The sequence below is a fragment of the Diabrotica virgifera genome, chromosome 9 (assembly GCF_917563875.1).
Source record: "Diabrotica virgifera virgifera chromosome 9, PGI_DIABVI_V3a".
NCBI classification, from domain to species: domain Eukaryota; kingdom Metazoa; phylum Arthropoda; class Insecta; order Coleoptera; family Chrysomelidae; genus Diabrotica; species Diabrotica virgifera.
In genome coordinates, this window is record NC_065451.1 from 63,229,778 (window position 1) to 63,243,933 (window position 14,156).

Genomic DNA, 14,156 nt, shown 5'->3' on the forward strand with positions numbered 1-14,156 from the left:
AAATACATGTGCCGTTTTCGTGGTCTCACCGTTCCAAATTTTTACCCTTTTCCACAATTAAAACTTCCCCTGTTCCAGTGATCCCATATACCAAAGTTTGTCCTACTAGACACCCTTAACCTATTAACAAATTTTCAGCTTGCTATTAATCAACTTTTTTTTCATACGCGGGATCCAGACCTAGAAGGGAAAACAATGTATTCCTGCTTCGCAGTCATTTTGGCTTATTTCTGAGAACAAACTCGAATCGACATTTGCAAATACACACAACGCAAAAGTCTAAGGATATTTTAATAATTTGACAATACCAATGACAGAAATTTCATAACCATATAAATTTGCTTGTATAGCCCGGTTATAGATAAATGAGAAATTTAAAGAGGTGAGTTAAAGCAATGGTTAAAGTTATTGTCTTTTTACCATGCAACGGCAACATTTAACGTTGGACGAGATGAATAGAGCCGTGGGCCTCCTTCAAGCTGGTATGCGACAAACTCAAGTTGGTGACCAGCTGGGTATCTCCCAAAGCGTCGTAAGTCGTTTGTGGCGTCGGTTTAGAGACACTGGGAGTCCAGCCGAGCAACATCCAGGACTTGATCGCTCTACCACCGTCGCTCAAAACCGATATTTAATTTTAAATGCCAGAAAGCAGCCAACAATCACTGCACCCGAGCTGGTTAATGAATTACAGCTTGCACATAATGTAAAAATTAGCCGCAGTACTGTCAGGAATCGTCTCCATGAAGCCAATCTTCGTAGTCGGCCACCACTGAGATGTCCACCTCTATTTAGCGGCAATCGCGCTGCAAGATTAACCTGGTGTCGAGAGTTTGAGAATTGGACTGACAATGACTGGGCCACAGTTTTGTTTAGTGACGAGTCTAGATATGGATTTCATCCAGATTCTCGTCGGACAAGAGTTTGGAGACAACCAGGAAATGGAGAACGATAACGACATCTTCAAAAAGTGTATACATACAGAGGTGGTACATTAATGGTATGGGGCGGAATCATGATTGACGGAAGAACTGACCTCATTTTCCCACGTGGCTTTCTCAGAAGTCAGCAATATTTGGACACTATTCTTGAACCTGTTGTGCGCCCGTTTGCTGCTGCTGTTGGAGGAAATGTTTACTTTATGCATGATAAAGCTCGACCACATGTTGCGCATATTGTAACAAACTGGTTGGATAACCAGGGTATTGATGTATTGCCGTGGCCAGCACAATCACCGGACTTGAATCCCATTGAGCATGTATGGGACATGCTCCAACGAAGAATTACTACACATATGGGCAATATCTACAATGAGTTTAAATTAAAAGAGCTTCTGAGAGAACAATAGACACAACTACCTCAAGCAGACATTAACAATGTGATTCGGAGCATGAACACTAGATGTAGAGCTGTGATAAACCAACGTGGTGGCCATACTTTATTTTAAGTTTATATTTAGTATTTTTGACATTTTATGGTGGTATGTGAAACATGCGTGATTTACAATATATTTTTTTTGCTCCAACTTTTTGTTTTTTTTGCAATTTATGGTTTTTGACGTATAAAACAACAATTTAAACTACAAATTTTGTATTGCTTTTTTTAAGTTGATTACAGATAAACAAAATACGTCTATTTATAAAAATATCCCTAGACTTTTGCGTTGTGTGTATGTCAGAAGCTTTTAATATCTTCCGCTAATGATTACAAATGTCACATGCGAATAGAAAAATTAGGGGGCCTAGGGACCAATAGCTTGGGTGCCTAGGGGCCTCAAGATTCTTAATCCGGGACTGATCTTAGTACGGCTGCACATGGATTCGCTCCCGGGTTCAGGTAGGAAGACCTAACCCTTCGGTCATAACTTAACTTTCGGGTATGAGTTTCGGAGCCAACTCGTGTACAATAAAAGTGGTTTTATAGGGGTTGGGAGCGAATCCATGTGAGCCGCTTAGTACATACTCTAAATCCATAAACAAATACTTACTGGTGTTGTATGTGGGCCTTTCGACTTTAATACTATCAGTAAGATGGGGTTCTGAGGAAGGAGGGCCGGCGTAACCGAGTTGTGTCATTTGATGTGCAGGTATTTGTCCAACTAAACCTAAGGGCTCCGCGTGATTCCTAAGGACATTTATTGCGTCGTCTAGTCTCTCCTCCATCCTGGTACCCTAAAAAAACATAAGATATTAGTATCGATTACCACAAGAAATATTGTTTTTATTATTATAATCAAGTAATCAAAATTTCTATTGATTTTATGTATTTATTTATAACGCTATAACCATAACACTTTTTTCTGGGGGCATAATTTGAAAGTTATGTTATTTATGGCCATACCATCATCACTATCAGTAGCGTTATAGTTCATTATGATGAGTCAAAGGATTGTTTAGATCGATCCTCCATTGTCCTCTTCGATAGAAAACTTTTTTGACTGTAGTGTTTTCCTCTCGCCCGATCATATTATGTCCTATCCTTCTGAGGTGTACTAGCTTAACAAATTTTACAAAATTTCACATCAGGCTCCCCAAATTAATTTTTCTTAGAATTTCTTCGTTCTCAGAAACAATGGTCTTATTAGTGTTTTCAATAGTCATATAAGCATTTGTTGACAAGAACTCTTCTTTTAATTTCTTCGCCGAAGTTTTTATTTTAGTCAGCAGCGATTTTAGATGTACAGAGATGTACACACTCTCCAATTTACCAAAAATTGGTAAGAGATTAAGGTCAATTAAGCGAATAAGTAATGGTGATGGTAGGAGTATGTCTTTAACCACAGGAATTTCACGGCTAAAAAACTGATTTTTAATCAACTTCAGTTTTCCCCTATTACATTTGTACATGTTGGGTACAGTTGGCTGTTTGATTTAATCTGTTGTTCGATATTGCATTTCGGCATTTTTAGACCAGGGCGCATCTGTAAAAATATTAGTACATTTGGACGTTGAGAGGTGACTCAAATTTTTTTGCAGGAATTGCTTGAAAATACCTCAAATAATAATATTTGAATTATCCTCCCTCTCAAAAAGGTCCGGAACATTGTTTAAATAATCAAAATGTCAAACAATGAAGGAAAAATTCGATTATTTCTTAGTTTTTTGATTATAACTTTAAAAGTATTCATTTCCGAGAAAAGTTGTGCTGACATAAAAGTTGCGTAATTAAATTTCCTATAATATAGAATTCTTTAGAAATTTAAAAAATAGCCACTTTTGTTGCAAAATAGCAATAATTGCGAAAAAACCATACAAAAACAAGTATTCGCATTTTACGTTGTTCAACCATTTATGCTACACTTAGGACATTCATATTTCACCCAGAAAAACTATATAATACAGTAAAACAATACTGTAAATTTCATTAAGATCGGTTTAATAGATTTTGCAAAATAAATTTTGCAATCCAGCTTTCGCAAAAAAAATTCATTTTTTCAAAATGTCACAGGACTAAAAATAAAGCAGATAGCAAGTTGAATTTTTTTACATTTAGAAGTGTACTGTACCTTTCATTTAAAATTTGCAAAATTTAAATCGATTAACTATCACGGCGTCAGGAATTTTTTTAAATAAACATTAATTATTGGTGCTACGCGCAGGACAGCGGATAGTTTGCTCTAATTGAGCATTCCAATGACCTTTGATAATGATTGATACATTTGAATTTTTATTACATTTCGATATAAATAAATAAATTTGTTTATTGCAAAATAAAAACACATACTCTATCCTTTGAAATAACACTTTTTTAGCAAAAACTTTCTTTGTTCATATATTTTAACTTAGAGAATAAAAGTTTATTATTTTTAAACATATGCAATTGTTTAAACAATATTTCACAAACAATAATAAAATTAGTTTGATTTTTGTGGAATTAAAATATTAAAGTACAACAAAATATAGAGTAATAAAATAATGTATTAGATAAAGATTGGAAGAAATTTTTGTGGAAATCAACTTGTGTGAATCGAATACAGCTGTCCTGCGCGTAGCACCAAAAAGTAATGTTTATTTAAAAAATTTCCTGACGCCGTGGTGATTAATCGATTTTAATTTTGCAAATTGCAAATCAAAGGTACAGTACACTTCAATAAGCAAAAAAAATTCAACTTGCTATCTGCCTTATTTTCAGTCCTGCAACATTTAAAAAAAATGAATTTTTTTTGCGAAAGCTGGATTGCAAAATCTATTAAACCGATCTTAATGAAATTTACAGTGTTGTTTTACTATATCATAAAGTTTTTTTGGGTAAAATATGAAGGTCCTAAGTGTAGCATAAATGGTTGAAAAACGTAAAATGCGAATACTTGTTTTTGTATGGTTTTTTCGCAATTATTGCTATTTTGCAGCAAGGGTGACGATTTTTTAAATTTTTAACCAATTCTGTATTGTAGGAAATTTAATTATGCAACTTTTATGTCAGTATACCTTTTCTCAGAAATGAATAGTTTTAAAGTTATAATCAAAAAACCAATAAAAATATCGAATTTTTCCTTCATACTTTGACATTTTGATTAGTTAAACAATGTTCCGGACCATTTTGAGTGGGAGGATAACTCGAATATTATTATTTGAGATATTTTCAAGCAATTTTTGCGAAAAAATTTGAGGCACCTCTCAACGTCCATCTCAAAACAGATGCGCCCTGGACTATTTATTTCATTTTATAATGTGTTTGCTTCTTTTATGACGTTCTTCTATTCGATTTAACCATTTTTCTTGGTCTTAATTATTCTTCTCAGTCTTATTATCAATACATTCCAAAGAATTCTTACAACATATAAATCTGTCCAGATTAACACAATTGTTTCCTTGATAACTGTAACTCCTCTAAGACTAAGTACTGTTAAGTAATATTAATCTTTGTAGATACTGTATAATACCTTCCCTATCCTTATGTTATCCTTGAAATGTTCTATAGTGGTATAATCCTACACACCAATGATAATGGTCTTGCATATACCACGTAAGATGAACTACGGCGGGAGTTGATTCTCTTTATTTATATTGACCGATGACTCTTAATAGAATATCTTCTTATTCTTAGACTTCTATCGTATATTGTTGGACATAGGTCTCTCCCAACTCCCACCATCGATCTCTAGCCTGAGCAACATACTTTCAATTTGTTTCGGCTATTTTTTAATGACATCTACACATCTCATCCGTGGTCTTCCATTTGGTCGTCTACCTTTGTAGGGTCTCCAATGTTGTATTATGTCATTCCAACGTTGGTCTTTTTATCTAGCAGTGTTGCCTGCAAAGCTCCATTTAGTTTGATCATCTTTGTTATGACATCCTCGACTTTTGTTTTTGATCTTACCCATTCGTTCCTCTTTTTATCAGGCAGTGGTACACCTAACATTGCCCTTGCTGTTGTGTCTAGTTTATTAATATTTGCCTTGATCAAAGACCAGGTTTGACATCTAAATGCCATGATAGGAAGGAATTTTGCAGTTCTTAAGTATCCAAGTGAGTTTTCCACTTCCTGCCCATGCCAGACTTGTTTCATAATGATTTCCGCACTTTGGTTCTCTTTGACAAGTTTCAGAATTTGGTGTAGGTAGATATAATATTCTTGGACTAGTACTATCTCATTGCCATTTAGTTATACATCTGGGATTGTCTGTGTTGCCTGATGTCTTCAGCGAATCTAAAGTGGTTTAACTTATGATGGTTGCCGTTGACTTTGATGCCACATGTTGACCAATTTATAGTTTTGAAGACCTCTTCTAGGGTTAGATTAAACAGCTTTATCGATATTACGTCAAATAAACAAACTTCTCTCTTAAAGGGGATGAGATTCCCGTGAATTGGGATGAAATTCCCACTATTCCGTGAGCTCTTTTAATCCATTTAACGCGGTGGATCAGTCCGCATGTATCCTTTAGGCTATGTCTCAACGATTATTATGTTTTTTTTTTGTTTTCTCTACTATCTTTTCCTCGCTGGCCTTGAATATTTTCTCTAATTTGCAATTTCCATATTTGATATATGCTCTAGTAGTTGGTCGTTCCATCTTATTTTTAGTCTTCCTGTTTATTACTGGTACCCAGTTTATTATCATCCTAATTAGTGCGTCTTCTTCTCTTCTTTGTATATGTACAAACCATCTAAGTTTTCGTGCTTAAATAAATGTTACTATGTCTTTCACTTCAGTGGATTCTTTTTACTTTTTCTCTGAGAAAAAGCTTCTACTTCTTTTGCTCTTAGAAATTACAGTCGTATTCCAACTGCTTTTCAGAAAAAAATAAAACTACACAGCGGATACATATTTGCACATGCCCTTTTATCGTAATTTTATAAGAAAACACCTAGATACATTCAATTCCATTGCAAAAAAGTTAAAAAAAGCAATGAAAAATTAAAAATAAAAGACTTACCGTCGCTTCGGAATGATCTCTAAGAAAGCCGATAGCATCATCGAGACGCTGTGCTTCAGGTGCAGGAGCCTTCATCACACAAAAAAACATAAAATAACGTCATGCAAAAATAAAAACAAAAACTAAAATAATAAACATTAGGGAAATTTGTGAGTTGGCAAAAATGTAGGTTGCCTAATAAAAATGACAATAAAATACAACTGGTTTGATCTGATAACAGCTTTTTTTACATATTTTGAATGCATCTACCAAGTCATACAGCCACATAATATAGCCTGAAAACGTGTACCATCGACTTTATGCACAGTTCTTTATAATTACGCAGTTTGGGCCTACTTGGTTTCTCTCGATCATTGTTTTGCCAACTTCTTTTTCCAGGTTGTTAAGGACTTTTTTGCAGAGATCCTTCCTCATCTGTTTTGATTTGGTGAGTTCTGTATGTGTAAAACACATAATCATCATCATCCAAGCCTTTCATTCCTGATAGAATGTTTACCCTTACTTCTCTATGATGCACTGATTGCGGTAAATCACTCCGTATTCTTCTTGAGCATTGTCAAAGTTTGTTGTATCACTTGGCTTTCCTTACAATTTTCTTCCACTGATTTCAATATAAGCCAGTGACGGCTGGTCAGGGTCGGCAGGGTCGGCAGTGCCGACCCACACATTTATGGACACATTATAGATTTTTTTAAATATATAAGTTAATCAGAGTTGATGATATTCGTTTCTGTGAAATAAAAACAATATCTGTGAGATAGTACAGACTAAATTTTATTCATTGTTTTTAAAAGAATTCGATCGATCCGATAAGTTAAATGATGCCTGTGCGCTGTGCGTAAGACTTTTCAAATGAATGATCCTAGCCAGCCATACACCCGACTGCGATTGTGTGAATTCAAGGCCTGCTTCGGCAAGCCGTACCCAGATTGACCGTTTGCTTGTAATAAGACGGTATGGATTATTAGCCGATAGGCAACCAATTATACATTCCCCGTATTTATTTGAATGACAAATACGGCAGAAAAACAATCTGCCGAGCGCAGCGGTGATCTGCAAACGGCAAAAAGACAAGTACTTATAGACCAAGGTTCATCTGTAAAAATATTAGTAACATTAATTTGGACGTTGAGAGGTGACTCATATTTGTTTGCAGAAATTGCTTGAAAATAACTCATATAATAATATTTGCGTTATCCTCCCACTCAAAAAGGTCCGGAACATTGTTTAAATAATCAAAATGTCAAAAAATTAAGGAAAAATTCGATTTTTTTTTGATTATAACTTAAGTATTAATTTTCGAGAAAAGTTGCACTGACATAAAAGTTGCGTAATTAAATTTCCTACAATATAGGATTAGCTAAAAGTTTTAAAAATTGTCACCCTTGTTGCAAAATAGCAATAAATGTGAAAAATCATAAAAAACAAGTATTCGTATTTTACGTTTTTCAACCGTTTATGCTAGACTTAGGAGCTTCATAATTTTACCCAGAAAAACTATATCATATAATAAAACAATACTGTGAATTTCATTAAGATCGGTTCAATAGATTTTGCAAGATAAATTTTGCAATCCAGCTTTCGCAAAAAAATTCATTTTTTCAAAATGTTGCAGAACTGAAAATAAAGCAGACATCAAGTTGAATTTATTTTTACGTATAGAAGAATACTGTACCTTTCTTCTATATGTAAAAAAAATTCAACTTGCTATCTGCTTTATTGTCAGTACTGCAACATTTTGAAAAAATTAATTTTTTTTGCAAAAGCTAGATTGCAAAATTTATGTTGCAAAATGTATTGAATCGATCTTAATGAACTTTATAGTATTGTTTTATTATATCATAAAGGTTTTCTGGTTAAAATATGAAGGTCGTAAGTGTAGCATAAATGGTTGAAAAACGTAAAATGCGAATACTTATTTTTTATAATTGATGGATTCGACCGTTACTTGATGGAAGTTCATTTTATCTAACAATAAAACACTGAAAACGTTTGTTTTCTATATGTACTTCCACAAAATTTATTACAACTATGTGACTACAGCTGTTTCGGCAGAATGCCTTTCTCAAGTGACTTAGTTTACAATGGTTTGCCTATTTAAAGTCTTTAACTGAAGAGGTTGAGGAGTGGGGAGCTGTTTGTCTCGAGTTGGTCATTCAGAATTATATCTGTATTTTTCAATATATTAATTTCCATCGATTCTAATAAAGATAGCTTAAGGCCTTTATTTTGAATATGCAGAATTTGAAACTGTTCATTAAAAGAATGATTATGATCTAGAAGGTGAAGTGCGTATGTAGAAGTGTCTGTTTTTCTATTGTTGAACGCTCTTTTGTGTTATGCTATCCGTTTGTCAAAAGTTCTGCCAGTTTGACCAATGTAAGTTGTCGGACAGTCACCACAAGTTAGTTTGTAAACACCACTCTGTAGTTGTTTTCTCTTTCGGCTCTTATTGTTCTTAATATATTTGCTTACCTTCTAGACCACCCTTCTAGATTATAATCATTCTTTTAATGAACAGTTTCAAATTCTGCATATTCAAAATAAAGGCCTTAAGCTATCTTTATTAGAATCGATGGAAATTAATAAATTGAAAAATACAGATATAATTCTGAATGACCAACTAGATACAAACAGCTCCCCACTTCTCAACCTCTTCAGTTAAAGACTTTAAATAGGCAAACCATTGTAAACTAAGTCACTTGAGAAAGGCATTCTGCCGAAACAGCTGTAGTCACATAGTTGTAATAAATTTTGTGGAAGTATAGAAAACAAACGTTTTCAGTGTTTTATTGTTAGACTTATTTTTTATGTTTTTTCGCAATTATTGCTGTTTTGCAACAAGGGTGACACTTTTTAAAATTTTTAACCAATCCTATATTGTAGGAAATTTAATTACCCAACTTTTATGTCAGTGTAAGTTTTCTCAGAAGTGAATACTTTGAAAGTTAAAATCAAAAAACGAAGAAAAAAATCGAAGTTTTTCTTCATTTTTTGACATTTTGATTATTTAAACAATGTTCCGGACCTTTTTGAGTGGAAGGATAACTCAATTATTATTTCCAAAGAATTTTCAAAATATCTATTAGACAAGTTCATTAAAAAATATCCATCATTATTTAATCAAATAAAATAAGGAAATGGATTAACAGTGTTATACGCTGATCTAAATATTTTCGGAAGGTGGGATAAGTTACAAAATATGTTACAAAATTTTATATACTGCAATTCATTAGGTATAACAAACTGTTCCCGAATTGAATAAATTATTGTGCTCAAATGTGGGCAAATTCTGCCTCAAATGAACGGGATTTCTCTTGTGTCAAAAGAGTCAAAACGTATTGTCGAAACACCATGAAACAAGAGAGAATGTCAAACTTGTCTCAAATGTCAATAGAAAAAAACTTTTAAAACCTCTCCAAAACAATAATAAATTTTACAATGACGTTATAACCCATTTTGCTACTTCGAAACAACATAGACTAGAGTTAATTTATAAACAGGTTTACAAAAAAAAACAAAGAAAAAATTTAAAAAAAATTTAAAAAAAAACAAAAACCAAAAATCTTCTATGAAATTGGAACCTTTTTATTAGATGGCATACCTATCTGAGGAGACAAAACCTTGCCGACCCTGTCCCTAAAGCCACGAGCCGCCACTGATAAGCACAGGTAGCTCCAGTTTCTCACTTTCAGGATTTTGATATATCTCATGACCTGCTCCTCCCATATCTCACTAGGTCTTCTCCTTGGTCTTTCATTCTACCTTCCACCTGGTGATCTGCTTAATCAGTAGGTCGTTTTCCTTCTCTCTATGTGTCCCAGTCATCGCAGTCTCTGCGCTTCAATAAATCTAACTATATCTTCTTCCTTGATTATGTCTCTTATTTCATGGTTGATTTTTCTTCTCATTTCCCCGTTTTCCATTCTTAGTTGGGTTCATAATTATTATTCTTCTGCGGATTTTCCTTTCCAATATTTTTCAATTTTTCTTCATCTTTATCTGCGAGGCACATTGTCTCAGCTGCATTATGTAAGTATCTACTGGTCTGCATCTCTGCATATTTGCAGTTTTGTATTTTTGGATAAATTCTTGTCCTTCATTACCCTCAGGTATCTCCAGTATGTTTTGTTGTCTGCAAGTATTCGCTCCGTTACTTTTTGACTTCTCATATTTTTGCCATTCACAATTACTCCCAAATATTTAAATTGTTGAACTCTTTCAAAATCATAGTTTTCTATCTTGATTTCTCTGGTTTTGTTAATAGATAAGATCTAGAATTTTGTTTTTCCTTTGTTAATTTCTAGACCTCTTTTCCGTGATTCATTTGAAAGGATTTGTAACGGTTCACGTACGAAATTAACTAAAATTAGAAAATTAGTTAAAATTATTTTTATAATTATTTTCTCTTGATCGCTTAATTAAATTTCTCTAATTTGCTCGTAATTCCCATTTACAACTATTATTTTCTTTTATATCTTAAAAATATTTATTTTATGACACCATACCTCAACACACTAAAAACTACCTGTTAGTTTCGTGGGTTGGTAGCGGTGGATATTACTTCGTGTTCTGAGGTCGTCCTTGTGACAGACGTAAAGAACGGGAGCTTTCACTTTTGGTTGGAGATTCGACTAGTATGGATGGCGTGTGAAATCAAATTTAGAGGTTAGACCTCGATCCATAATTCTGAATTTCGAATTATGGATCACCAAACTTATCTAGGAGTGTTTGGGAAGAAAGAAGGAATTAATCCAATGGGGTTTTCAGCATAACATCATCGTATCACACAGTAAATAGCAATATCTGTTTTTTATATTAATAGTTTTTATAACATAAACCTGTTGTCACTCTGTTTCAAGGTGACATAATATATAATCTTTCTGATGTGTGTGATGTGTAAATTTATTCAGTGAATTGTTCTTTTAATTATTCTACTATCTATAAGTAATATCTTTTAATTATTCCCATATCTATAGATAATATTCATTCAGAGAAAATTCTAAGAGTTTTAATTTTTTTGGTTATACTAAAGTTATACTATTTTAAAGAAATCATATTTATTCTGTATTTAAATCCTAAATCCACATGTCTGTAATGAGAACTCTCACATAAACTTTGTCAAGGTAAAGTAGTTCAGTAAGTAGAGGTCTCTGTTTGTGTGTGTTTTTTTTTACATTACTATCTATCCAAAAAAAACACTTTCCTAGTTTTTCTTCTTTCTTTCTTTCATTGGTCGTACACATAAGAAATTGAAGTAAATGGGAATTTTGTGTTTTTAGCCATCCATGTGAAAACAAAAAAACACCTCGAAACACCGAAAGGCCAATCTCCAACCATAAGTCACTGGGAGTATGTCATTGGGAACAAGTTTTTGAAGTGTTTCAGCTCCATTTTCGTCTGGACACTTGGGCCTACAGGAGGCATGATTTGGCACCATCCTAGTGCTCATTTTCGAGGAGGCAGCAGCAACCTTTAGGAGTCGTTTGGGTTTGTTTTGGGAACATTTAGTGTTGTGGTTTGAGTAACTATTGGTTTTATATTTCAGACATTTGGTTTAATGCACTGTATTTATTAATTACTTTTTCAGATATTTGTATATTAATGTATTAGGTTCCCAAACTATTGTGTCTATGGTAAGTTACTTGTGTGCACAAGGTAATCAGGCCTAGAAAATTAGGGTTTTATACTTTATTATTGGTTTGATACTTATTTTGTAATATTACTTGCTTGTTTCCCAAATAATTTATTGTTTATTCACTTTATTCCATTCGTTCGGTTAATTCGTCGTTTCGGGATGTATCCTAACTTCATTTCTATAACTTTTAGTCATTAATTTTGCTTAATTCATCATTGTAGTTTCTCTTAGTCAGGCTTATGCCTATTTATTTATATTATTTTCATCTTTGTCGGTTTCAATTTAGTGGTACGTAGTAAGCGTACTATAACCATTTGGTAGAAGTCTCATGTGAGTTGTACCTTATGTATATGTAAGAGGTATTTAAGTTTTGTACATACATATAACAGGACTGTTGTTATATGATATATCATGTTTAACGATAACTTTTGTCATGTTAGAGTCACATTACATGCATTGTTTAACTCAAAGATTGTCAAAAATCTAGGTAGTTATTTTTAATAAATATTTATTTATTTTGTATATCATTTATTTTTATTATTCCTTTATGTTCATGTTTACTGATTTAATATATTTAATATTTGACAGCAGTGTAAGATGCCTGGGAAAGTGATCGAAGATCATTTCCTGGCGCCCATGATTTGTTAGTTTTATTTAATTGGTTCTTCGTTAGCACTTATTCATCTTTATACATTTTCAGTACATTATTCTTATGTTAGTATATACCCTTCCTAGTCATCAGCATCTACTTTGAGCTACTGTTCTTCGACAGGCATGCAAACGAGCCGTATCCATCCTTGAGTGTCAAGTTGTTCTCTTGCATCTCTTGCTAGCCAACTCTATTCAGTTTGCCTCTGTCTCTTCATACTTCCACTTCTATCCCTTTTAATTTCCCTTTCCTCAAGTTCATCATCTTATCATTATTTCCCGCTACATAATACTACTGCACAAGTAGTATTTTTATGACTTCAGCTTTTTCTTAGTAGATTTTTATTACCTCACCCTCTCTACATTTATGTTCCACTAGTTCTCTTTCTTTTTCCTTACTTCTGTTGGAGTTTATCACTCTCTTTACTTACACTCCAACAGAAGTTCTTCTTTTTTGTTACAGATTGTTACTGTTCTATCCTTGTTTTTTCCCATAAGAAGTATGTCTTTTGCATATGCTATTATTTGTGTTGAGGAATGGGCTGTAGTTCCTTTAATTCTTATAATATATCATAATATCTTTCTTCAAATATCTTAAAATAGACTAAAACTAGTTATCAGATCACAGTAATAACAAAACAAATCACTACAGAATAAATAATCAATATTTTCAAAAATTATTAAATATTTTAAATGTTCAAATTGGCAACTCTTTCCATCCCTTCTTTACGAATGCTCGAGCACAAAAACTGTCTAAGTTGAATACGTTAACATTTAATAAAAAAAAAAAGAAAAAGCAATAGCAGCACTGTTAAAGAAAGGACACTATTAACATTAGGTAAAACTAAAAAAAACGTAAAAGTACAATTGTGAGTAAAAATCATTCAACTAATAAATGTATTCATTGTGATATCAATGGTTCTATACAAGCTTTGGTAAGACACCAATTATTGTTTAAATGCATTATTGTGACAGTTTAAGAAAAGTAGCAAACAACTCAAACAAAATGGCGGAAATATGTTTTAACAACGTGAAATAATTTATCGAAATTATTTTGTCTAATGCTTTGTCTTCAATTTTTGGTAACTACCCTGTGCTTGGTCTTATCTGCGTCTATATTGGAAAGGCCAATTTCACTGGCCCCGCTTTCCAACACGGTAAAAACTTTTTACATGGATTGTGCAATTGTGTCGACATCATTGCAAAAGCTAACAGCTGCTTGGGCAGCGAAGCATTTATTAATTCTGGTTGTGTTTTCCTAACTGTGTGCTCTAAAGCAAAGTTGAATAACAAAGGAGAAAGTGAATCGTCTTGTCTTAAACTGCTGTCAATTCTGATACATGCACATGAATTCTGCACACACATCTGGGCTAATCCTACCAGCTTTCTGGGTACTCCCATTTCCACTATTACCTTCCAGAGTGTATCCCTGTTTACAGAGTCATACGCTTGTTTACAATCCACAAAAATTTGATGTACATCGTTTTTGTA

At 33.2% G+C, this 14,156-nt stretch overlaps 1 protein-coding gene across 13 annotated transcripts in view; it reads right to left on the reverse strand.

The window, feature by feature from the left end:
• LOC114325175 (protein daughterless) overlaps positions 1-14,156 on the reverse strand; it is a 551,617-nt gene that overhangs the window by 73,867 nt on the left and 463,594 nt on the right. For 12 of the 13 annotated variants that reach the window (XM_028273154.2, XM_028273153.2, XM_028273163.2 and 9 more), the window contains 2 exons: positions 6,380-6,448; positions 1,985-2,168 (listed from right to left, as the gene is read on the reverse strand). In XM_028273154.2, the coding sequence (XP_028128955.1) occupies positions 1,985-2,168; positions 6,380-6,448 (253 nt within the window). The remainder of the gene's footprint in view (positions 1-1,984; positions 2,169-6,379; positions 6,449-14,156) is intronic. The other variant, XM_028273157.2, reaches the window with a different exon arrangement.